The sequence below is a fragment of the Dinoponera quadriceps genome, unplaced genomic scaffold (genome assembly GCF_001313825.1).
Source record: "Dinoponera quadriceps isolate SergipeBrazil2010 unplaced genomic scaffold, ASM131382v1 scaffold2088, whole genome shotgun sequence".
Lineage (NCBI taxonomy): Eukaryota > Metazoa > Arthropoda > Insecta > Hymenoptera > Formicidae > Dinoponera > Dinoponera quadriceps.
Window position 1 is genome coordinate 251,902 of NW_014556152.1, and position 27,491 is coordinate 279,392.

General features: G+C 51.3%; 1 protein-coding gene across 2 annotated transcripts in view; it reads left to right on the plus strand.

The window, feature by feature from the left end:
* LOC106747026 (protein jagged-1) overlaps positions 1 to 27,491 on the plus strand; it is an 80,238-nt gene that overhangs the window by 46,064 nt on the left and 6,683 nt on the right. For both annotated transcript variants that reach the window (XM_014624261.1, XM_014624262.1), the window contains 2 exons: positions 7,339 to 7,629; positions 22,702 to 22,993. In XM_014624261.1, coding sequence (XP_014479747.1) covers positions 7,339 to 7,629; positions 22,702 to 22,993 — 583 coding nt within the window. The remainder of the gene's footprint in view (positions 1 to 7,338; positions 7,630 to 22,701; positions 22,994 to 27,491) is intronic.

Genomic DNA, 27,491 nt, shown 5'->3' on the forward strand with positions numbered 1-27,491 from the left:
GAGGGGCGCCGTTTTTCCTTTTAATTTATTATCGCGTTTCGCCCCACTCGATTTACCGGTATAATCGCTGCGGCCACTGTCGCGCGCACTTACACAACATGTAATCGGGAATAATCGCCCTCGTAATCTATAGTCCGCTGATTAGAGACCGCGGCTACCGCTTTCTTTTCGCTGCGCGCAGCGCGACGGCCTTTTGTGCTTGCGCTCCAGGCGGTCTCTCGGCTTGATTGTTTTACACTTCGGAGTCCTCAGAGTTCCTTCTTCGGAGCGAAGAGGATTGGAAGAGAGAGAGAGAGAGAGAGAGAGAGAGAAGTGTTCGCGAGGTAAAACGAGCGAGTCAAGGGGAATACGCAATTTACGAAGTTACCGTGCTCGTAATTGTCATATTACGGAGATCTTCTTACGGAGAAGCGAGATTCGCCAAGTTTGCGGAGTTGGAGAACTCGGAGGGCACGACAATCCGAAGGCGATCAGACGCATCAGCTGTTGTAATTGCCGCCCCATGGATTATTATTATTATTATTATTCCCGTTCGCTCGCACGACTGTATGGATTTTGCGAAATTAAAAGCGCACCGACGCGAAATTAATTGCGGTGGACATAAGAGTGGACTACTATCTTCAGGAGAAGATTGGAGTGCATTGAACGATGATCGCTCGACCGGAATGAGCGGATCGTTATTGAGATTTCATCGAACGTTGTACACACTTATTAGTTAACAGAACGAAACCGATACACCTGCCCGCGCGTCTCTCCGGACGGACGCCTTGCGTGGAGGAGCTGGCTCACGAAAACCTCCCGACACACACCTGTTCCCGCCGTTTCGGGCGCATGATTCTCTCGGGAGAGAGAGAGAGAGAGAGAGAGAAAGAGGAAAGCAGGTTGAAGACGTTCGACCTAGGAGAGGCGACTACGCGATCTCTTCGCTCGGCCCAGCCTTTCGATCGAGTTTCCTCCGGCTGGCCTAACAAAAGCTCATCGACAGCAGCGATCCGCTGTTTTACTACCGACGACAAGTTCCCATGAGTCTTCTCGTGACGAACACGATATACCCACGCATCGACCGGGGTCTGAAATCACTTGGGAAAGTGAAGTGCACGTGTGCGTGTATTCGCGAAACGTTTTCTCGCCGATGAATCTCTCAGTGGGTCTCGACGGATGATGGGATTATAGTATGACGGATGGGAAGAGGGCAGGTAGGCGAGCGGGAACAACAGTTTTAAGGTTTTGCGATTGTTTTAATCGCATGGGAAAATATAATGCATACGCACGTGGAAATTTAATCTTGCCGCTAAGCGGCTGCAAAACGAGAACTACCTGTCGTATAATTATCGTAGGGAGGGAATAGTATATCGTCTTGTGAGTTTTATTGCTCGATCGATAAAGCGTCTTAAACGCGCGCCCCTTTACAGCTAAATCGAATTAATAATCTGGTCGCCGGAGAGAATGTGAAAATAATAGCTCACTCCGGAGTATCGTCGCCGCGTTTGTTAATCTCGGCGTTTTAACGATCTCCGGCTTATCAGTTCATTCGTGAATTTTACTACTCATGATGACGTGGCTCTTGTCTTAACGAATCCACCGTCAACGACGTGCAATTAGAGACTCACGTGATAACGTTTTTCGCCCCTATTAAAAAGCATTTAAAAGAGAAGCGTCTAGAAGGAGTCGAAGAATTTAGTCCGTGACCGTTGGAGGCGATTCGCAAGAATGAAAGAAAGAGAGAAAGAGAGACAAGTATTTAATCGGAATTCGGATGATCTGATCTCGACCTTGATCGTCTCGGCTACCATCTATGCGATGATAAAGGAGCGAACGCGACGCCAGGAATTCTGCAGGACTTCCCACGCGAAGTAAGAGTTTTTAATTATTTCGGTAATTTGTGGCCGATCCATGGTTAGAAAAAGAGAGAGAGAAAGAGCTCCGACAGCCTTGCCGTCGGGGTCCGAGAGCGGGTAGCAAATAATATTAAGTATAGGTCTCCCTATTCCTCGGTGAGGAAGGAGAGAGAGATATATGGACCGTAGGGACTAAGCTCGTACCGGAGCAACACAAACCCGTAAAACGTGAGCGCGCGAAACGCAACGGTGCGCTGTTGCAGAAACGAGACGTACAATACAGACGACCAACGTGCACACACACACGCACACACACACAAAAGAAAGCATACGTAAACACACGGGCGATTCGTCCGTGCAGATTCTACGGTATAAAATTAAATGGTGTTCGGTAGGTCTATTTCACTCGGGCAGGTAGCGGCCACCGGTAATTACTACCTACGACTTGGGAGCTCAGAGATAAAATGAAAGGTCCGGACGATTTTCGAAACCGAAATCACGTCAGTCGTCGGTGCGGCGTTGTTGCTGTTGCTGTTGTTGCCGTTGCCTCTCTTTTCTATCTATCTTCTGCTTCTCGCTGATCTTTTCTTTCTCATATCTCCCCCTCTTCCCGTTTGCGAGTCGCGCGGATCGATCGCACAACGCTTGCCTCGCAATCTGCGCTGATTGGCGAGATAAAGACGGATAATAAAAAGAAATAATTCACGTTCACTTTTTATTAGCGCGCAGGATACGGGAGAGAGGGGAGGGGGAAGAGATCGCGTTCGCGTAATCAGTTTTAGAAAATTATTACGCCGGCCCGAGTCTCTCTCTCTCTCTCCCCCTTTTCCCTCCATACTATCACATCGATTATCCGTTCGGGCTCGTTCGTCGCGTGCTATTTAAAGTAACGCGGATTACTTGGCCAATTTAGCGTATTTAAATGGGAAATTTTCGTAGTTCGCGCTGCGCCGCGCTCTCCAATTAGCGTTAGCATCTAATGATAAGATACGGGGCTGCTTTCGTCGATGCGTCCCGCTGCGACAGTACGGTAGCAGGCTTGCAATTAAGATATTAAGAACACTTCTTACGCGGATTTACATAATCATAGCCGGCTGTAATTACGTATTTACATAATTACATATATTCCATGCGTCCATTTTCCCCGCCCACGTTTATCCCGCGCTAATGAGATCGACGATAACAATCGACTCGTGTACGATCACCCTTCTATACTTACTATCCGCTTTTTAAATCAGTGTATCGTCCACGAGTTAAGTACCGATGACTACCGGTTTCAGTTCAACACCGGTACGACATCCGAGTCTCCCCCTTTTCTTTTTTTTCTTGATTCGATTTACCCACTCGTCGATCGGGATTAGCGCTGTTAATTGCGCCAAGAGACACAACAGACTTCGACGAAAGAGCGGTCACGGTCTTCAAACGAAGTTTTACTTTTTCATTATTCATTTGCCTGTTCATTGTAAAATCGAGGCGCGAGGAGGAGGAGGAGGAATGCGCGAAGCGGGATTCCGCGCGGTAATTGCCGGCTCTTCCCGGCGAAAGGAAAATCGCGCCAGTTCGCCGGCTCCTTTTCGAAAGCGGCGCGAACGATTTTCGCGCCAGCGCGGAACTGGTCTCGGGTCGCGAGTGAGTTTCCTCGGAAGAGGGCAGAACAAAGGGAAGGAGGAAGACGGCGAAGGAGGAGAGAGGACACGGTAGAGTCGTTCCTCAGTATGCGTTTCGCGGGTTCTTCTTTTTTTTTCGGCCGTCCGTCCGTCTGAGCGAATTATTCGTACTAGCCGCGCGGCAGAGTTCTACGAGAGCGTATAAAAGTAGGCGCACCGAGGTATGGCTCGCTGCACCTTGGCTATGCGGAAAGGAAAGGCTCTTCTCCGACGAACCGAGCGGTGCGGGCGCTCATGCGCGCGCGCTCACGTGCACGCGTATACACACCCACACACGCGCGCTCGGTACACCGAAGGACGCCTCCTTTGCTCGTCTCTCGTCTATACACGTGATCGCACACATATGCCAGCTGCACGTGCACACACACGTACACGCACGTGAAGCGGAGAGCGTTGTAACAGGTTACGAAGCGTGTATACGCGCTGACGGCCACGGTAACACACCCGCGATGGGGATAAAATGCCCGTAAAACACTCCGCTGCACGTACCAGGTGTCCAGAAATCAATCTCGCAGTCCCGAGCTGGACCTCTCGCCTTCCGATCATCGTGGGAACGACGGGAGGGTACGAACGGCCTCTCCTCGGAAGTGTTCGGTCGCGTCGTCGAGAGCGCGAATTATCGTAATTAAAAATTCACGGCCGCCTTTTTCGTACCAACGGAAGATTTGACCTCTCCTCGCATTAATCGTGGGGATTCGAAGAACAAGGCGCGCGCGCGCGCGCGCGTGCTCACACACAGCGATATTATTATAATGCGCCGCGTGTAACGTGTGGTTAGAAAGGGATGAACTTTCAACCTAATAACCGCGAAAGCCGAGTGTGTCGCTGCGAAAGACGAAAGAAGTGATCGCTGCGAAGTTCGAAGGAAGGCGAGGCGCGGGATGGGGGGAAGTGGTCGCTAATACGAGGTGTCCACCTTTATTACACCTCGACAGCCCCGGGGAACTTCAATTATCGCTGGGTGGCGGCGGCCGGCCGCGACCATGTGGGAAAATACTAGGCTAGACGGAGAAAGAGAAACACACGCGCAGACACACTGGGTTGCGCGCACCTCTCTTCAGCTGTGTGAACGTAGCCGGGCGCGAAAGCCGTCGTCGCGATCGAATTCCGGCGAATTCAAGCTCAAGGCGGGGCGCGTTTCTCACGTTTTCGAATTGGCGCAATTGAGTAGAAGTGGTCCGGCGAGATAGGAGAACTCGGGAAGAGTGAGGCTTTCCTTTTTCGATACGCCGCACGGAGCAAAAGTTTCCAATTTATTCCTCCGGTTAAGTAACGTTAGTAAATTACGTTACGTGATATAATAACGTTACCGTGAAATATCCCGACGTCTATTACTATTACGTCGCCCAAATGTTATTTATATTTCCGACTTACTCGTGTATTTTTTCATCAGACCGGCAACGGTACGCCGTGTTACACCGGTCGTTATATAACGATGTGTAAGAATGATATTAACGTATCGTTTCGCTGTGCAAAAAAAATGGCACCGAAGTCACATCATTAACATGTTATCGAGTATATTTACGTTATATCTTCTAACCCACTGTCGAAATTTCAGCGGATATTCACGTCGCGTTCGCGAGCGATTCCCTCGAAGGCATCTCCCGTCGAGAGAGAAAGAGAGAGAGAGGCCCACGGTGAGCGCCCGTCCGCGGCTCCATCGGAGAGGCTCTTCCGCGTCGGCTCGCTTAAAGTATCCTCGGCTCTCTCGGACTCCGGCAATTTCTCGCCGGCACGTGAGCGGACTGTGCAAACTTTGCGGAGCGCGCGTTGCTCTCTCTCTCTCGCGGGGTCCTCCGCGGCCGGTCGGAGGACCTCGCACGGAGGCAGGAGGTTACCGGCGAAGCGGGAGAGCCTCCAGAATAAGTATGCTCGGCTAATAAAACTCGGCGTACGAGTCCGTCGCCGGCGTTCACTTTCCAAATAAACGCGCCTCTACGTGCGGAAAGGCTCGTTCTGTGGGATTTATCGCCGCAGTATCGTCGCTGTCACCATCGTCGTAAACGAGCGACGAGAAACGCGACGACTACGTCTGTCGACGTCGTCGTCGAGAATCGAGAAAGAGAGAGAGAGAGAAAGGGCGAGGCTCTCAGAAGTCGCGTGGTCGTTCGGTCAATTTTCAAACGAGCAAAAAACACCGGGCAGACACTGTTAACAGAAATACATCCCGTCGCGGTGATAATTATTGCTATTGGCGAACAGGGTCGGGTTAACGCGAAGATAAATCGCAACATTATTTTTACAGTGTTAACGAGGCAAGCTCAGGGTAGGGGTTGTACACGTAAGGCCACCTTTGCGGCCACCGTTCGATCGTAAAGCGCTCGAAGGGCTCGCTGAAGCTCGTCGAAAGTACGTGCTGACCGCACGTGCCATTTCGCTCGCGGAATGAAGTCCATCAGGCGGATCACTCGCGCTGCAGTCGTGTGGCGGTTTGCTCTTTTCGCCGATCATTTCGTCGGTTGATTCGACACACGCCGAATCGCACGGTGCCGTTCGGCGGCTCGATCCGCTAAAATGTCACTCGCGAGGCCGGCCTTATGCAACGTAGAAGGAAGCGCGTTATGGTAAGCAAAGGCCAGCAGACGATCCTTTGCGCTTTCTACCTTCGATCTTACTCTTACGGTAATTACGTAGGCTTACGTGCATACACATACGAACGTAGGGGGCACACACGTGCGCGCACGCGTGTGCGCCTACCCGCACCGGCGCGTGATCGTCGCTGTGCACTTTGCGATCCCGTATTTCCACTCGCGTCTATCTTCTCGCAAGTACGCGCGCAACTGTGACAAAACTCACTTTTTCGAGGCACCGGTCTCGTATACGGGCTGCCGCTTACTCGTACCGCTTTCTCGGGATGACGAAGCGTCAAATTAAATTTCCGTTGAAGCTCGCTTAAGGTCGACGGAGAAATTCGTGATTTTACAAACGATTCTGCTCCTTTGAGACGCATCTCGTCAGCCACTCTCCTCGCTTTCGCGAATTTTTCGGAAATTATGGGTATTCCTACGGTCGGGACGGTATCGGCATCAGATTGCCCGAAGAAACTGACGTGCGCAAAATTAACGAGTGTAACAACCCGCGTATTAAATTATTTTTAATTTCGGCTTACGTCCATTCCCGCGCGCGTTTCTTACTCGGATCGCCTCTTATTAAAAACCCCTCGAATGAAGCGAACCGTCGCGTAAGGATTGCGCGCGCGTGCATGTGTGAGAACGAAGTAAAGCAAGTGTCTGCGTAGAATGCGCGATGCGTATCGCGCGTAACGGCACGCCGTATTGGCGCGGCGAACTCGAAAATTGCCCGGCCGCGCGCGATCGTTTCGAAACCTGCCCGATTTCTTTACCGAGATTGGCCCGAAGCTGCTGCTGCTGCTGCATTCGGCGCGTTCGCCCGAGGCCTCTCTTTCTTTCGAGATATTAACACGAGACTTCCGTTTCCACGATACGCAATAACGAACTGTAACCCGAGGCTCCTCGGGGCACCGCGCTCTCGCCGGCTCACAACTCGGGACCGAATTTTACGAGAAAATCTTTCGCAACGCGATATTTTCTCCTCTCCGTTAATTACTTTCGATTCATTTTCCACAATTTACGTAATAGCGCAACGCTCGACGAGCCGTCGCACGGTCGAGCGCCTTCCGAACTTCGCTTCTTCTTTTTTTTTTCTTTATCTGAAGCGTGTGATTTTAGAAATTCCCGTATTATCTGATCGCGATTACGTCCGTACACAGCGATTGTATCGATATATATATATATATATATATATATATATATAGTAACATGATTAAAAAAATTTTATATAGTTATTAAAAGTATCTTTATTTATTGCCGCAGGCGACAACCGCGAGCGGATACTTCGAGGTGCAGATCCTCTCGCTGTCGAACAACAGGGGCACCCTGGTGGACGGTAGGTGTTGCGGCGGGGGAGACGGGGGAGGAGGGGTCCCGCCGTGCACGAAGCCCTGCTCGACAGCCTTTTGGCTCTGTCTCAAGGAGTACCAGTCGAATGTCACTGCCATCGGCACCTGCAGCTTCGGCAACGTATCTAGTCACGCCCTCGGCCCGAACACCTTTACCCTCGCCGAACCTGTCACCCTGCAGCTCCCCTTCACCTTCCGATGGACGGTAAGTCATGTTTCTTGATGATGCGTCATTTTACGATAAGCTAAGGTTCTTGAACTTCGACTTATATTTTTTCAACGACATTTTATTCACTTGTCATGCTTATTTGTTTGTTTTCCCGGAAGTGGTATGGCTCAGTATTTTGAAAAACGGCACGGGTGAAATGTTAGGTTGACTTCAAAGTCTTTTTCCGTAAATACTGAAACAAATTGTGATATGAACCAAGCATTTTTTTCTTTTTTATAAAAACACGTTGACAAATGGAATATGTATTTTACATTGAAAGAAATTATAGCTCTATTTTCGTCCGCAACTATACTTTTTTTTTTAACAAAAACGGTAATAGAAATATGCAGGTAAGATTATTATGACTGAAATTATAGTGAACACTTACTAGAAAAATAGTTCTCCCGACTGTAATTCCTTCAATCGATGATTACCGTTACGAATATACGGTTACAACTAAATATTTTCCTTTCAATGTATGTTGCGGAAAAAGGATCTCTGAATCAACCAAATACGGCGAAACATCATGTCGCGATAAGGCGTTTGCGAAACTGTCTCGCGTCTACGGGTCCTAATTACGTCCACGAATCAGCGAGGCTTATATCGCGCTCTTGTTCACCGCGTGTATTCTCTCCGTGTACCGTTCGCCGGCGTTATTCGCCTGATATACGGAGGTCGCATATAATGTCAGCGCGAGACGGGAATCAGACGCTCACATTTAACGCGTAAACGGGCGTCAAGAGGATATATACGGGCCAAGAGGCATTCCGAGAGTTGTCGGGTTGCCAAAACGTCTCGCGCGGGGGCACCTAATATCCGTGAGAACGCGTCGCCGACGACTCCGAAAATCCCAAGCAGCCAACCGCCGTTACACGAGGCGAGGGGGAGGGGGGGATGACGCGCTTAATTTGATGTCGCGCGATTAATAACGCCGGTGTGCGCGGCGCGGGGCCACGTAATTTTGTTTGGTCACCGGCACAATGGCCGTCGCCGGGCACGAAAGGCGGACGGGCGACGATGAAGACGTAACGAGGGGACGACACGTTTCGGACTCGAATCGGCCGCACGAATCATTTATCATCGACGTCGTAACACGACGCCGAGAGAGCGTCTCATTAGCGACACCGCCCCCCGGAGGGTCGGCTCTGTGTGCGTGCATAATACGTGCATATGCACGTGTACGTGTGTGTCTATCGGCGTCCGCAGTCTCATTTCTCGAGCTGGCCATTCTCGAAATCGCCGAAAGCCGGCCGAGTGAATCGCGAGCGCGCGCCGTTCTTTCGCAACGGCGATGCTAACGACCGCGGCGGTAAAAGTCGCGTTTATAACTTTCCGCTTTATATGTATCGCCGGGCGAACTTCTCGGCCCCGATTCCTTTGTCGAGGCGTCGAAGAGGTTCTCGAATCGCGCGGGGATTTCCGGTCCGCTGGTCTCTCTCTCCCATCCGCGGAGAGTCGTTGCGTAGAATTCCAGTTCGGTTCCAGTCGCTTAGGGCGCGACGAGGAGACCTCGCGCCTCTCCTCCTCCCCGCTGGTCCCTCCCGCTTTTTCTCTCCTGTTGTACCCCGCTTGTATCTTCGCCTCTCCTCTTTCTTCCCTCCTCTTTCTCTCTGTCCTCCACTCGGCGTCTACCTCGGTCGCGCGGCGAATTTTTACGATCGTTCACCCATGCCGAAGTTACACCCGCCGCTTCTTCTGTAGTTATGAATCAGTTCGCTCGGCCGTGAACGACCGGTGATTTTATACGCGAATTTCGTACACCCGTTGTGTATCCGCAGAAAATTGCCGCTGCCGAGAGCGCTGCTACGCGCCGGTTGTTAATCGCCATTCGTTTCCCACATCCTTCGCCGACGAAATAATCGTCCCGCGTATAATAAATCTCGACGCGGAGGCGAGCGCGGGGCGCGAAGACGACGAAGCGAGAGGAAGCTGAGGAAGACGAAGAAGCGACGCTTCTTCGAGAGATACTCCCCCTCCTTCTCACTTGGACGTCGAGTGTTTATCATTTATCGTTGCGACATCGACGTACTATAAATCTCGCTGACCCGCGACGCCACGGAATAGACTCTACTCGTCGCTCGCTGTACCACCACTCGTTGGGAAAATCCCGTCCTTTTCGGGCCTCTGAAGAGTCCATGCACACTTGTGTCCCTCTCTCTCTCTCTCTCTCTAGCGAGGCAACGTCAGTATCTAATTAGTAACGCGCCCACCGCCTACCGTTCGCCGTCTTCGTCGTCCGACGTAATTACAGCATAATGTACGAGCGATTTCGAGAGGGGCCCCAAACAGTCCTCGAGAAAGAGAGAGAGAGAGAGAGAGAGAGAAAGACTGTTCTGGAGTGCGCACGAGGCGTGCCCTCGCGAGAGAGCGCGCGTACACAGAGGGGGACCGTCGAGAGTGCCTTCTTCAGACGATGGTTCGGTGGGTGCCTGACGGGCCCCGAAGGGTACCACCGCGTTTGTTTGACACGCATTCCCGCGAGCCGTTCGAAAGCGCACCCGTGTTGTGCTCATCCACCTCACCTACCTGCTGCCTACACGCCGCGCGTATCGTGGGTTGTTTGAAGAGCGCCACGCACAGCTAGCGTTTCTCTGTTTGTATATTTCATAACTCGCTCGCGAGTGCCTCCTCCGAGAGGAGGTGGAGGACCCGCGACAAAGGACCGGCGAGTTTTGCCCCCCCCTCCTCTATCCCCCTTCTGTCCCTCTCTTCTTCTCTCTTCAAGGATCACCGCGAGGGACGTAAACGGAAACCTCTAAATTGCTTCCTTTCCGCGAAGGGCTCCTACGGTCGTCCGGCCGCGCGCACGCGAGAACTGCATTCGATCGTTTAGCGCTTCGCCGGTCTAATTTAATTATGGCGCCGCGAGTGCATGATAAAAAGCAGCCGTGTGCTATGTGGGAAGCGCACACGTGGGTGCGAGAGTGTGGGCTCTCTCTCTCTCTCTCTCACTCTTTCTATCTCCGTTGGTTACGTACGCGACGGTGAATAAGACGCGGAGGGGGCAAGGGGGGCCGCGGAGATAAAAGCCCGGATGCCTCGGTATCTGACCGCCGCGTTCGCCACGTGTAATAATAACTACGGTGCCGTTTTCGCGCCCGCCACCTCGAAAAACGGTAAACACGGGCTGACTTTCATCGCTTACCGCGGATAATACCGTCATTATCGTTCCCGCTGATTGAATACGGTATATATAATCTCGTCGTCGAAGGCGCGCGAGCGGCGAGTGTGCGCTCGCGCGCTACCGAATGCCACCTGCGTTTAGCGGCTGGCTCGAGAACGCTCGAGAGAGTTACCTTCTCGATGATAGAAATCCTCGGGTGATCCTCGACAGGCTGAACAACGAGTCATCGGTGCCTCGATCGTGCGCGAAGATGTTGCCCGGCGTTAACACACGGTGTTACATCGCGAACCGGCATCCGATGATGACGATTCACCTGCGTGGCGATCGCGAGAATCAAATATGTGTAATGCAGCTCGAAATCGCCCGAAATCATCGCGGCAATTGGGGGCCGTCGAGTTTCCGTCGGATGCGCGGAAAAACGTGCGATATATATATATATATATGTGTTTTCGGCGTCTCGCGTTACACAACGCTGCGGTGAAAAAGCGTCTGCCCTTTCCCTCCGCTCTTTCTCCCGTGCGTTAACTTTCGTTAAGTTACGCGCGCGAATATCTCGCCCGCGATCGCGGAGGAGTTTTCTAATAGCGACCTAGTTTACGCGAACGTGATGCGGCCGCGATAGCCCCAGCCGCGTCAAACGTTGTAATCGTCGTCGACTTTCCCCGCTTCGAATTTCAATACCGATGTATGGGGAGGAATATGGAGAGGGATAAGCACCTCTCTCTCTCTCTCTCTCTCTCCCTTCTTCCCTCCCTCTTTTTCTCTTTATATTTCCTTCGATCTGTCTTTCTCTTTCTCTTCGATAGTGGCATAACAGCACGGGAAGCGATCGGCGAGATGAGAGCACGGCGGAGCTTTTGCACAATCCTCCTCTCCCGATGCTCGTATGCATCTTCGAACGGCACGTTTCGCGTCTCCTTTCTCCGACGTCCTTCCCCCTCGCCCCTCTCACCGTCCTCAACGAGTCGCACCCGCGAAATCCTTCCTCCCGATCGCTCCCTTTCTCCCGCCGTCTCGTGTCTCCTCGCCTTATCCGCCGATCGTTTTCGATAATTTCTCCCCCCGGCGCGTCCGACTAATGCCAATGCGCGAACCTGAGCGCACGATTCATGCAACGCGCGCGCGGCGCATATATACCTGTTCGCCGCGCTTTGTATGCACCGGCACGCACGACCGGCCACTATGTCGACGCGTCGGAACACATATAGAGGGCCGCGCATAATGTCTCCAATCTGGGCGCCACTATGAATGGCGGGGGGACGTCACGAGACGTCGCCGGAATCCACGTGAACGCTGCGGGGAATTGTCGTTCGACGACAGTGCGCGTGTTTAATATTACAGTTTCAAAGGCTCGAGAAACGTCCGGCTCTCTTCGCACTTTCGCGCGGTTTCTTTCCGGCGGATGCGTGCGGGGGGGGGGACAAAAATGGGAAAAAACGGATTTCCGAATTTTCCCACGAGTTTTTCCGAGGAGAAATGAAAAGAAAGACGATCTTTTTAACTATAGAGAATATTCACGTGCTCTCTCTCTCGAGAGCGAGCGGATTTTGCACGAGTTTTTCAGTCTCGCCGAGGGGAGTTTATTGAAGGTTCCCCGCGCGTTGACGCGCGTCCGTTCGCGATGCACGACGATCGCCCGCCGATCCTAATCGACGGCTGGGCATTTCTGCGCTCTCGCGTGATCTCACCATTAGACTTCGGCCGCGGAGATTGCTCCTCGAGCGGCGCACGGCCGCCCCGCGCGATACTTAGACGGGAACAAAAAGGAGGAAAGCCTGCCTCCGGATTGAGTCGGAAACCGTGGCGCGTTTAATCTCCTTTCCCCGGGCGCGTGATTAATCCCGACAATCGTAGTTTCGATAATAGACGTATAATGATAAACGATGCTCGGCCGAGCGGCATTCATCACGGCAGGCGGCGGCGCGAGGGGAACGGAGGACGAAAATGAAGGAGCCCGTTCGAAGACGCGTCGCACGGAACGCCGCGGGGATCGACGTGAGTCAGGACCGAACAGGTGTACATCCGCGTCTCCTCTCTCTTTCTCCCTCGAAAGCAGGCCCCACGCAGCATTCGTGAGCGTTTTCCATTCCCATCGATATCCTCGTTGCCCTGTGCCACCGGCGGCGGCCCCGACGGTATACGGCGCCGCGTCACGAAACTACCGTTTTCCCTCGCAGCTATATCGAGATCCTCTCCAGGCTTTCTCGCGTTACTTCATTCTTCCTCTCTGATATCGGCTCGAATATAAATTCGGTGGACCGCCTCTTTCGCGTGCCTCCGCCGCCGAGCACACAGCCATCCACCGTTCACCAATGGCGATTTCGAAGAAGCCAGCATCGGGAAGGTGCCGGAGAATTTCCTACCTGTGTAGACCTTCTTTTCGTTCTCGCTTCCCGACGGAAACGAAAGATCGCATCGGATCGCGGCGGCAACGATTGCTCGTGTCTCGCGTATTTCGCCGCGCTGCTTCGGACACACGAAAACGATTCGACGGTAATCGCGAAACATAATGAGACCTGATGATCGAGCTATCCTTTCCGTAAGGATGGCCTTTTAGCGTTTCATTTGGACGCCGCTCGCGGAACCGAGCGGCACGCACCGCAACCCGGTCGCGCTTTAATAGTGTCGTGAATAAACCTCGGCGAGCCCGCGAGCGGGGCACCTACGGTTGTTCAAATATATTAGCGCCGTTAATACGCGACGAATAATGAATAACGCCCGGGGGATTTGCATCGGCGGACGGACGGCCGGCCGTTCGCGCGTCGCGCTTCCCCGCGCGTCCCCGGCGAGTCGCGCCCTTTTTCTAATCGGCAAATTGCGGCCATTTCGAACGCGGAAGCGCGAGCGATTTGTCAAAACTTCCGCGCAAACCGGTCTCCGGGGAACGACGCTCCGAAATTGCTCTCTTTGCCGGCGATCGCCCGCGGGGGTTGCAATCACGGCGCATCGTGCGCCGTCGAGATTTACGTTCGCGCGAATTAAAGATTTCTTGATTGCCGATCCGGCCGGCCGTCCCGTCGCGATCGATCCCGGCCGCGGTTCATGCGCGAGGACAATCTCCCCGCGGAAAATCGAGGATCGCGACGACAACCGTCACGTTGCGGCTCCCACGCGCCGCTATTAATCTTAATTCCATTAGTGCGATCGCAGCGCAGCGCTATCAATGTAATGACTTGCGCAATTTGTCATCGGCTATCGAGTGAAATTTCCACGTTTATTGTCCGATCGTTATTACTATTGCCGCGACCGAATGGAAACTCGGCCGCAAATTGCTTTCTTAAAATAACATTGGCGGACAGTTGGAACGAGAGAGAGAGAGAGAGAGATTTATGTCCTCGGATAATCCTTGTAAGTTTCAACTTACAGCACACAAATTTGTATGCTATATCTGGTACAATGTTATAAGATAGTGTCTAATATTACTATATATATATTCCAGATTCCGGTTATCTAAAATCGATCTTAATCGTCGATGTAAACCAGCATTAAAGCTTTATGTGTAATTTAAATAAACGTTATACAAAAGCAACGGAAATGCTAGAAATCTAGCCAGTTTCACGATAAATTAAAAGAACATACAAATTTGCATGTATATGATTTTGCCTAGCAATGACTCAGCTAACTAGAGCTAACTAACCTAGCTAATTAACGAGAGAGAGAGAGAGAGAGAAAGAGAGAGAAATTACTCGCGATTTACCCACGACAGAGAGGAAAGGGAAACGTCCGACGCGTTCTCAAGTATATTATCGGAATAACTCTATGAATTATAACGATGTGAATAATTACAAAGTACACCGTTAAAGAGATACAAGGTTGATATGAAACTAATACAGCGGTTATGCGCGCGAGCGTATAAATTAAGATCGAGCGGGTAACGTGCGCAATCGAAAGTTTCGTTCGGTTGCGCGGATCGTGAAAAACGAAACTGCGGATCATGCGGAAATTACGAAGATAGGACACGAGATAAGGATGCTCCGTGAATTAATTACGGAGCGACGTGTGCGAGGAAGAAAGCAGTTTACACGTGCGCGTTACAAACGAGAACGGACGAGCCGAAGAACGTCCGCACGCTCGCATGTACGTGAGCCTGTCGTTCGATAACGAACAAAAACATAAAATGCCAACATAACTCGTTTGCACCCGTACTATCATTTTTCGATTTACCCGCACCTCTGCAAAGGGGATGGCAGATACAAACGGGCTGGAAAATAGTCCACAAACGCGTATTAAAATATTAAAAATCCCTCAGTGAAATTTCTAAAAGAGCGGCGTCGGTCTTGCGCGCCTCTCCTCGAATCCTCGAAACCGCAACATTTTCGAAGTCAACCAAAGAGTCAACTCTTCTGAGATACAAACTACGGTTCCGAACTTTTTCTCGTTCGAGTCAGGCGCCAGCTTCCCATCGGTGACGCGCAAGAGAGGCGAAGCTACTTTTTATCACGGCCGGAACGAACGTGTTTCCTCCACGAGCCGGTAGCTCTCGGCGGATCAACGAGTTCCCTCCATTGAAGCGCGAGCGAGCACCGGGGCGGATTCCGCCTCGCGGGCGCATAAATTGCCGTGGTCTTTTAACGCGGAAGCGCGGCCGATTTGTCGAAACTTCCGCGCGAACCGGTCCTCGTTACTTCGCGCCGCGCCGAAATTGCCCCCTTTAAACCGATCGCCTCGGGGGTGGCTGCAATCACGGTGCTTTCTCTCTCTCCCCCTCCCTCCATCTCGGAGGGGGAGATTTACATTCGGCCGCTTATATTATTAAATACGCAGCTGCGGGCGCGCGTGTCGGCGTCGGTGGACGCGCGTAAACACCGGCAGGTGCACAATACAACGGTGCGCGCACACGAGTGTGGCGGGAGGGGCAGAAGAGAATGTCGCCACGCTTTGGGCGATGGTTCTTCGCTTCGATGTATCCCCGCGTCCGCGGGGGGCTCGGTGGAGGGAGCAGAAGGGGGCCCCGGGGTCCTCTCCTTTGGGCCGGTCGTGTGTGAACCCGCTGCGCGGAGCGCATACCAAGCTCGTCTCTCTCCCTTCACCTCTCTTTCTCTCCCGCTTAAATCTCCCTTCTCCCGAGAGGCTGTCGAGCCCGTCCGGACGAACGCCGGCGCGCAGTGTCTCTCGATTCGCGTTTTCTCCGAGAGACGCGACCTCGCGATCTCCATGACTCGCCGCTATCTTTCCTTTTTAACTGACTCTCGTGGTGCGAGTCACGCGAGGGAGGAATTTACAGTCGGATATGAGGATCTCCTCGTTGTTCCCGTAAACCTTTCGTCTCCGGTGGAAGCGGGGGAGAGTCCAGTTTAGCGGGAGTCGGAGAGTCGCTCGTGGGAAAGCGATCTCTGCTTTCGCGTCGATCTCTCCGCGTCTTCACGCATTCGACGATCACGACGAGGGTCGCCGACGACGCGCGATAACAAACACATCCATTACACGGTGTCGCAAGCCTCGAGTCACTCGCACTCACCGGGCGTAAGTACGTTCGCGGCGTAACGCGGCGGTCTGCGAGCGTTTAATGCGAGAGGCATAGCGTCTCTCTCTCTTTCTCTGAGCTCTCGCTTTATATTATGCAGGTAACGCACCACTACCAGCACCGCGATCATCAACATCGCCGTGCGACTACGCGGCGTTTCCACCTTGGTTCCTTTAAGCGGGAAGAAGGCGCGCCGTGCACTTGGCCTTGTGCCCTCGCGGATAGTGGACGCCTCTTCTCCTCCACGAGCATCTCCTCTCTTCGTCCACCGACCAGGGGATCCTCTCCTCTCCTTCTTCCCGTCATCGTCCTTTCCTCCTCCTCCTCCTTCTCTTCGTCCTCCATCTCGTCTCTCTTCAGCTCCCTTTTACGTGGCTTTATTCTTTCTCCTTCTCTCGCTCGAAGTCTCTCTCTTCGCTGAGAGTTCTGGGTACGCCGCGAGATTTATTAGCTACCCGGCTAATTGGGAAGCGAGGACAGTCTCCGGGATTCCAGAACGGAGATTTCCGCCGCCGAAGGGAATGCGCTACCGAGAGGTGGACGACGCAACGCGACGCGACGGCATACCGGACGGAATCGCCGAGCGAGCGAGCGAATAAGAGCCAGAACCAGAACCAGAGCCGCCGCGCGCACCTTTTGCCGCTTCTCTGTTCGCGCCGCGTTCCTCGGCGTCGCCGTGTTTTTTCAATTACGGCGCGACGCGCTGTCCGGTGGTTCCGGCTCGGTCAATTAGCGAGATTGATTCGCCGCTACGGGACGAGAGTAGCCGTGTGCGATTACTTTCCTGGCGATACGGAGGCGAGCCGCGTTACGTAACGTTACCACGCACACGTGCACATCCGGCCGATCGAGAAGAAAGGCCCGAGCGAAATGTAGAAATTCAACGGGGAAAATGATTTTCTCATCGCCCTCAGGACTGAAAATTCGCCAAGATCTCTCGACTCCATCCAAGTCTCTCACGAATTCCACCTCCAACGCCGCCATCGGGATGTCAAGCGGTATTTTCGGAGGACGACCCGCCAAGTGCATCGTTTTCTAGCTTCGCGTCACCGCGACCGACTATAAATCCTGCGTCGGAAATTGAAGGGAATCGCGGTAGCGTGCGAGAGAGCGGCGGATTGGCGCGAGAAATCGACGGGGAGCCTCGATATATCCCCGTTCGAAGGTACGTCGTCGACCGACCGTCGTCGCCGGTCCTCCGCTTTTGTACGCGTCCTCACGTACGACTCGTTCGATCTTTTCCGCGAAACCTAAGACACGTCGTCTGACATAGAGAAGAGAGAGAAAGAAGAGACTCGCCACGCTCTATTCGGCGTACGTAAGTACCCATCTACCTGCCTCCGCGCGCTTACCAGCGCGCACACACGCATACATACGCGCGCACGTACGTAAGTCATAGTCCCGATAGAGTGACGGACGAGGCAGGCAGGTAGGCAACCAGCCAGATAGCCTCGCAGCGGGATCCTACGTGCTTCACGTGTCCGCTCGCTTCCGTCGATCCCCTTAGACTCGCCTCGAATCGGCTTCGCCGCGATGCTCTATTACGCCGGATATGCAAATCGCGCGAATCCCACATCGGCCGTACTTACGGAAAGAATTAGCCACGGGAGGCTAAAATCTAGCCGTGGCAACTCAAATAGGAACAGCTAATGTCGTTGCGCAATTTATTAGCTGCGGCAGCGACGACATTAGCTATTAGATGAGATGCATTTGCTGCGAGGTACAGATATATTGTTCACTGTAGCGCCTTCATTCAAATAGCTAATAAATTTCGCTACGGTAACAAGGACATTAGCCGTCGGGTATTTTTTAGCTCCTGTGGCTAATTCTTTCTTTGAACGCGACAACGTTCGACGACAGTTTGATTGTTGTAGGCACGAAAATGCGGAAGATGTTTGTCGAGGAACGACAACATTATTTTTATATATCGCATTGCGCGGATACTCACATTATAGAAAGCGCAATTCTGAACTTCTCTCTCACCCTCTGAAATTTTTTTCTCTGTAGAAAATATTTATAGATGCGTGAGCGATAGGAAACTGTAAAGACAAGAACTCGGCTCTTATCCACGACATTATATATTTTCGATCGGATCGGCGAAATCGCTCGGTGACAAACAACGGTTTTGAGGTATGTTCAATAAGCATATTTGTCGAAGATTTAACATGGAACATTCTGAAACTCCGCAAGGTACGCAGAGATCTCGAAAGCTCGCAACGATCTCCGGCCGGCTCGGAACCGACCTCGCTCACGCAGGAAATTAATTAATTGGCTATCGCGGGAAAACAGACGTGCATCGACTTCTCCGAGAATACCGCTCGGCTTAATTGATTTCCTACGCCTACGTGAGTCGGTCGGCGCGGCAGTTCCTCCGACGGCGAGTCCCTCCTCGCGGGGACGATCGATCGGCTATTCCATCGGCATCGCGTTCGCACGGATCGTCGGCGTTCCGCGCCGTCCCGCGGCTGGCTTTCGATTTTTGTCCGCGCCCGTTTAATCGCGAAAAGGGAAATCCTTTTTCGCCGAGCGCGAGCGCCGGCCCCGCTCCGCGATTCTCGCTGCGTACCGGCGCGTTTTTTACACGCTCACACGCGCGCTCGAATAATGGTTTACGCGCGTGTACGTGCATACCCGTGTGTACGGCGTCGTACGATTTAAGAAACCGGATAATTCATGCTACGTACCGCACGACCGTGGAATACGAGATGACGCATTCGACCGCGAAGCAACACACGTATGCGCATCCCACGCTCTCCTCTCTTCCGCGTTATACTTATTGTATTTCCTCAAAAGAGGTCAAAAGAGCGGGTCAATCGGCTCTCCCGGATAAGAACGGGGCGAACAACGCGATTCGCCGATGATCAAATTAATATCCGTCATTTCACGATGGCGTTGCCGACGGCTATTAAACGCGGTGCATTCGTCTTTGTCAAATATAATCGATGTGTTTATCTCGTCATTGAGAGGATCATCTTATTGTACTATTTACGGGGCAATCTCAATTCTCCCCGCTCAATCTTATCTTATACCCCCGGTATATCCTACGAAAGATTCAGTCGTCCATCTTCATCCACTCGTTTTTCATTCGGTCGAATCATCGACGGCTACGACGGTACGCCGGTGCTCGAGGAGAAGTCCCGGCTGGCTTTCAATTTCCCCTCAGTGTTTAACGGTGAAAGGGGAAATTCGTCAGGTACGCCCGCGTGACTGTAAAGCTGCGAGCGGAGTAGCGAAACACCCACGCGAATTCCTAGATCCACGATTGCGCCGCCTTCGGCGGTGCTTCTCGGCTCTTCTCGCGCGCGCACTACGCGTGTTCGTTTCTTTGTTCCGGGGCTGCGTACACGGCAATAATTCCCGGTAACAGCGGACGTTTAGGGCTCGCTTTTGTGCAATCCGGCAAGTGGAAAGCGGCAGACCGCGCTTGATTTCCGGCCGCTGTCATATCGCGTCTCTCGAGATTTCGCAATGCATTATTTTCGCGCATACATTAAATTGATTCAAAGGTTTCTCTTCTCATGAACACTGAACAAGTGTTAACATGCACAAAAGATTTGTCATTAATACGCTAATAATTGAAATGTGTATTTTGTGAAAAAAAATCTCCTAACCTATACATGTATTATATTTAAGACAGATCTCGTATTTTCGCGTAAAAGGTTACTTCTACGTCTCGACTAACGACTTGCAGTTTGTTTTTTCTACCGAAATATCACGTCACCGTAATATCGTGCGTTCGATGTGTTATGTAACTCATAAAATGCGACGAACGCGCTATGAGCACGTAGACCCGACGAACTTGATACGTCCATCGAGCCGGAGAATCGAAAAATCTAACGCGATATTGGTCACTTCCTTCGACCTTAACCTTAAACCATTTACGTCTCAATTGTGACAAACTCGTCGCGGAGGAATAGAGCGGTACGATAAAGGAAGCGTTGCGACGTGGAGCACAAAGAACGTTCTTTTCACAGGGAAACGAACGGGACGGCCGGTCAGTCGCATTAGAATATACATATATGATATACATATATATATATATATATACACATATATACATATATATACATATATATACATATATATATATATACATACATATATATGATATATATATATATATATATAAGATGTAAAAAAAGCGAGCACGAAAGTCGCGGGCGTGGGAAAGCCGGCCCTCGGGCGAGCCACCAATTAACACCAATTAGTGCTCATCTGCTCTAGGTACTGCCGGCGAGCTGACTTTACGTTTAGCGCGAGACGTCTGACTCGTCGCGGATTGACCACAACATGTTCTTTGTGCCGTGAAGACTGCATCATCGCGGTATATCGTTCTTGCCGCAACGCGAGACGAAAAGAAAACACGCGTCGCTCTTTCGCAATTTCGATACAGGCTCCGATCTCGGTTTCAGCCGGATTTTAACGCTCGCAAATCGCGGAAGTTTTCGCGAATCCCCGAACCGATCGAAGTATACCGCAGTTCACGCGCACGATTAAAAACGAGTACACAAAAGCGGGGGAGGAATCGGCAGGAAACAGCAAATCGACACTCGCGTGAGAAGCGGATATTCCGCCAACGGGACGTCATTCTGTCTCGATCCGCGTCTCTCGCCGAAAGTTTCGTCAATCGCGGTATGTAACTTGCTTCCTGCGAGAAACATATTTCTAACCGAAGAGTGCGGCAGGTGAGAAGCCGTGCGAAACAATTCCACGTAAAAATATATCAATATTCATAGCACGTTACCTAATAAAATCTCGATGAAATCAGCGATAACTACCACTCAGTACTGTGCGACATCTCTAATTGATACTTGCGAATGTTATATCCGTGTGTCATTGATAGGAATACGAATATCGGTTAGGCGCATATCGCATTTGCGAATATCAATTGGAAATATTCACAAATCTGGTAATAATGATCACTAATTCGAGAAACTCGCGTTGAACGGGAAAATCCGATCCCGAACTTTCCCCACTTTCGTATCTCGATACGCGCAAAGCACTTCCGCGGATAGACCCTTTTTTTTCGACCGGATAGGCGAGATCGAATACCGAAGCCGCGGCTCTCTCGCGGAGTCCGTTCACGCTCATTGTCTAATTCCGAGGATCGTCAAGTTCATTATACCGGCGCGAGCGCGCACGCGAGACGCCGATGCGCGCCGCTGGCTGATCTTTTTTTCGCGGGACCGGTTCCATCAGGAACACTTCCAGCTTTCTACCATCGCCGACTCCCGTGTTGTAACCCCGTCGGGTGCCAGCGCACGGCTACACACCGAGCGGACAGCCGCGTCTTCCTCCGCGGCCGATGCGCGCCATTCGAATTTATTTATTGCATTAGCCTGCCGCGTCACTCACGGCTCTTGATTGGTGGTACCCAGATCGGGTTCCTCTCCCTCGCGAACGACCGGGACGCAACGCGATGGCGGAGATACGTCGGCCGTATGAAGGACGAGACCGCACCGGCGATCCTCCGTGCAAACTGCTGTAATTATCCCGATCTACGGCCGATTCTGCGCGCATTGTCGCCGCGCGGACATTACGAATGGATCGGAGTGCAATGCTCGTCGCGACTCGCGCGAATATCGAACTCCTGCCCACGATGTTGCGTCTCTCTCTTACTCTCTGCCTTTCGTCGAGTTCAGGGGTTGAGCGCGTGCATGAATCACGCCGCAATTTGAGGAAACGATAATTTACGCGACGCGTCCCCTGCAGAAGTAAATGAGGAAAGCGAGGGAGGCGCGGCATGTTGCGACGTTCGTCTTGTTTCCCATTATCGGATTTATCGCGTCGGAATCGACGCGGATGTTTACCCGTGCCGTTTACAGCGGAAGTTGTTCTCCGCTGAGCAGTTCTGCACGACGGATGCGCTTTCGTGTTACTCTCCCGGTTACATAAGCGTCTGAAATTGGTAACCCTACACTATCGTATAATTTAAACCGCCCCGAAAGGTCAGCAGACGCTGTATAAGTTTGCAAAAGCACCAGCTCTCCGAGGGTCCCACTTAGGGCCATACCCGGCAAGGAATTATTCAAGCTGGGCAAGGGTTAATTACTGCCTTCATCAAACCACCTCCCTTCCTCTTTCAAACGAGCCCTTGTCGCCCATGACATCACCGTTCTGTATTTAATCCGACTCCGTTGCGTCACGGAGATGTCGGGTCGCGAAAACGATCCGGAATGTTCCCGCCGGTGATTCCATTTCGGTCTTGATTTAATGCGCCACGTGTATACACGTACATTACATATCCTTGGTATGAATATTTGTTCGAATAATTATTCTCTACTACTGATTAGAAGTAAAATTCATTGAGGAGAATACGAGGCTTGGAGCGGCGGAACAACATTCAAGCTTTACGTAACGCGTCGTACTTTCCCCTGCAGATTATCGTTTAATGAATTTATTATATGAATTTGTTATAACAAAGTGGTCATATCTCACGGTGATCGTTGAAAGGTCATTTTGGAAATATCTCTCGTTGCAGAGGCAATTCACGTTGATCCTGCAAGCGAGGGACGTACCGAGCGCCGGCGTGATCGAGGAAACGAGTTACAGCGGCATCGTCCTGCCCGAGTCCACGTGGCACACCCTCAATCATCAAGGTAGAAACGCTCACTTAGCGTACCGGATACGTGTCCAGTGCGACGAGCATTACTACAACGCTACCTGCACCAAGTTCTGCCGGAGTAGAGACGACGTTTTCGGTCATTACAACTGCAGCGAAGACGGCGACAAAGTGTGCAATGACGGATGGACGGGCAACGAGTGCAACACGGGTGAGTCTAAGTTCGATTCTCACGATTATGATCGCACAATTATTTTATCACTGTTGATATAACAAACAAATAATAGTAGCAATATTCATATTAAAAAAAGAAATATTACATTCAAGTAATATTTACTTAATCCAAGTAAAATGATTATTCCAACATTAACTGATTAATAAATATTTACTTGAATGTAGCACTTTTTTTTAGTACATATATGCATATTATCATCATAACACTATGATAACACTCGCTGCAAAAATGATCTTCCCGACTATAATACTTATCATTCCTTTTCTGTGCGATTATAGTTACAAATACCGAACACTTTTTTCTCAGTATGCGGACAATTTTTTGTCACGTACCCCGCACAAACGGTAATCCTTTTCCGAATTACTATGCGAGAATGTGTTATGGGCTATTCGAGAAGTCGCAGTAGCACCGTCGCAGAGAAACCCTTAACATATTTCAATATTAGTGGCCCCAGGTGCGCATCGACTTAGAATGAATTATCGCCGATTAATTCCGAGTTACCGCCACCACAGCGCGTAACCACGAGCGCTGTTAATTATAACCCGGCGTAACATGCGTGTAAAAAAGAAATCCGCACGAAATCCATACTCCCCGACGCTCCCGCTCCCTCATTCTCCTATAGAAAGAGTGACTCACGAATAAATTGCTTTCATCGAAACGAACGTTACGTCACACGAGCACACACACACACACACACCTTTTGTATATTACCGTATCGTGATTTTTTAACCAACGCACACTTTAATTCCATTATACGAGCGACAACTCCGCCTGCTCCTTCTTTCTCTTCTGACGAAGAAAGAACTTACAAGGAGCAAATTCTCATTGGATACAGGATGCGTCGGGGAACTCGTCGAGGTGTCGCAGCTTCTTTCTCATTGACCGCGTGCAATGAAAAGCCTGATCAGGAGAATTCGCTCGGTTAACGAACTCGCCCATGGAGTTTCCTTATCCAGAAGGACTTGTTCAAGACAAGCTTATCGCGACGCAAGCCGCTCGCGTCGGCGTTCCTCCCGTCATTGTTATCATCTCGTTACACGCGTCGGTAAAAACGGCGCACGAACAAGAACGATATCGTCGATATCGATCGCGGAAGAACTCGCGTCTATTTTGCCACCGCCCGGGGAATAACCAACCCGATCGTCCGTTGGAGCGTGAAATCTCGCGATCGGGTGCGCGTACATACCGCCGCCCATGGATGTCGTTTAACTCGATTTCTCACGGGACGCACGCACCTCCGGGCCTAACGAGGCCTCGCGATTCGATTACCGGACCATTAATAATCGCTGTCGTCCGCCGCGAGACGCCCGATAATTTCCAAAGGGAGGAACAAAAAAATCCGGTTCGCCGACGCGAACGAGCTTTATCTTGCGCCTTACTTTCGAAACGGCCGGCCGTGCGAAATACCCGCGATCGGCGTCGTCGACGATTTATATTTCTTTCATCTCAGTTTCGCTAATTATAGCGTTCCCGTTCCGCTCTCTTCTGCAATAAGATATTCACAGATCGATATCGAAAAGTCCTTACGTAAGTTGTACTATTCTACGTGGAGGAAATAGATATTCGGTTGAATTAAACTGACAATAAAATAATTATAATAATAATCTTGACAATAAACGAACTAAACGCGTCTCGGCGTTACTTCGACGCGGCTGTGACTCTCCGGATTGATTTAACAAAATTTTGCCTCCATGTAGGATGTATAAATGTATTTTCGATGGAAAGCTTTAAGGCAATATAAAACTTCGTGTGTAAAGACGACTTCAAGTTCAACACCGATCTGTGTGTACGGAAAAAGCTGTGTGTATATTTGATTTGACAGAAATATATCTGATATATTTCGCGCGGCGCACCGGTTTCGAAGATAAACACCGAGCGCGGAAATAAACGGCGACTCGAGAGGGACGAGCGACAACGGAAGGGTCGAAGGGTCGAACTGCTGCCCACGTTTGCGCGATCCCCATCTCTCTTTTCGCCGTTCCGGATTCTCGTAGCCGCGGGCATTCTGCGAACGATTCCGTCACGTCCGTGATTTAACGCGCAGGAACGCCGTGACGGATCAAAAGATGATCGAGCGCCGCCTCCACCGTCGTCTTTTCTCCGTTGCCTCCGTCGTCGCTCTCTCCGTGGTCCCGTACGGATCGTAAAACACGCGAATTATCTCGAAGCGTGCCTCAATGGGCGGACGTTAGACGCATGTCGTACGATCGCACAAAGGTAGCGACACATCACGCCAGGTCCCGTCGCACAATGCTGCGCCGACTAATATAACAGCTCTTTCTTCGCTGCTTAATCGTTACTTCCGCCTCTCCGTGACCCCGCGTATGGTTACTGTCATCCCTCCCCATCGCGACACTTGGGGCACAATGCGCATAAGGTCGATCTCAAACGGACCGACGGGGGACGCGCGAGGAGGCAGGACCGACCGCGTTCGTCCGGCGATTCGGCCCGTTAGATGGACACGTAAGTTCCACTTTCCGCGCTGACTCTCCGAAGCCGAGAAGATGAATCTCTTTCCCAGCGAGATCTCGCCCTTGGCTTTGACAACCGGCACCGCCGCTACACTTGCTTTCGATTTGGTTTCAACACTTTTCTCAGTGTCTGTTCGGAACAGAGCCGATGTCTAATGGGAGATTTTCGTTTCTGGGAATTATTTGAAAATAAGTTCCATTGAATATCAGCTATGTTCGAGATTACATCGAGAGGAAATGTGTGTGTGTGTGTGTGTGTGTGTATTCAAACCATATTAAAATGGAATCTCACGATTGCCCCTGGAGATTTGCGCTGAAAACCCAGGTCCTAGACAGGAATCCATGTGGATTCCTATATGAATTTTCACGAACCATGTGGATTCCTGTATGGATTTTTATTATCCTATGTGGATTCATATGAGCTTCGTCGGATTTCCGTGGGAACCATTTGGAAATTTCCAACAGGGATGTCAGTGATAACCTTACCGTGTATATTCCTGCTACTATTTGTGCGGTTAGAATCATAAGAAGAGTATAGTTTCTCTAAACAGAACTGACAAAAGAGTTAATCGACGGAGGAAAAAAATGTTAAGCCCTGTCGTGTGGTGAACACTGTGGTGAATAATGAGTAGCTTGCACAAGGTACACACTTCGCATTTCGCAGCCCGCCACGCTCGTGATATTATGCTAGTGGAATTCAAATAACACATCGGCTGCTTCGCGAGGAGGCTCCTCGTTTTCCTTGGCACTGTGAACTTTAAGGTTTTACCGTTTGATAACTGGGCAGCCTCGGTCGTCTCAAAAACGGATTGACGATCCCGTCTTGTCCGCGGCATTAGACGCGTGCGACGACGCGATCGCATCGTCGTGCTTTCCTTCCCGAGCTTAGAAAAATCCGCGATCTCGCCGGGAGGCACGATCGTCCTGACACGAGAAACGTGAAAAAAAAAGAACAAGAAAGTCCTCGCCATTCGACGATGCAGAAAGATCGAGTTATCGAGTTTTGAACACGTTCTACTTAGACGACGGGAAAAATGCGCGAACCCCAATTAGAGAGACTATCGACGGAGATCGCGTGCTCGTGAGGCGATGAGTCGCGCTCGCTTACGAGGAGGAGAGAAAGAGAGAGAGAGAGAGAGAGAGAACTGGCTCCGACATTTTTGTCGCGCTTGTGAAAGGTCAATAGGAGAATTTCACTCGTGCATCCTCTTCACACGATGCGCCAACCTGGTCGCGCGAGAAGGTAAAATCTCTTCAGGCAAATGCGCATACGTACGTATACACGGTAGATGCACACGCGCGCTGGTACTCCTTTAACATCTGGCAGCCGCGAAAGGATCTCGCAGGCGTTCAACGGACGCCTTCGTCGCATAAAATTTGCGCGCAGCTTCGTGAAATTAAGATCGATAAATCGATGCGACGGCAGCCGCAATAATATTATTCCGTTTCCGTCGTGGCTCGAAATAAGTTTTAACGTTAACAACCTTTTTTTTCATTCGCGAGTTTTCACGTTAAAAACCGCGAATGACGTTTGGGAAGTTGCCGCAACGGCGGAAAGTCTACTTGTAAAATCACGAGCGGCAGTGACCGGTCGAATTCCAATCGGAGGGAGATCGAAGCCAGCGTTGACCGAGGGGATCGCGGGAAATTCCGCGTAAAATTAATAACGCATCATATTATTCCCGGGAGAAATTTTCATCTCGCGCATGAGCAATGAAACCATAATTTTACACTCTCGCCGGGGTGGAGGGAGTCACGAAGGCTCGACGCGCGGGTTACCGACGAATCCGGACTTTTCGCGCGGCCGGCGCGACCGCGGAGCGTAAATTTTCCCGGGAAACGCTTCCGCGTCGAATGACGCAACCCCGCCGTAATCGTGTACGCACGCACGCACAAAGTGGAGAGGTCTTTTTACGCGAAAAATCGCAAAACCGCCGTCCCGTCTCTTCGCGCAGCTGTCCCGTCGTCCCGCAAAAAGGATCGCGGGGAGGAGGATGCGGGGG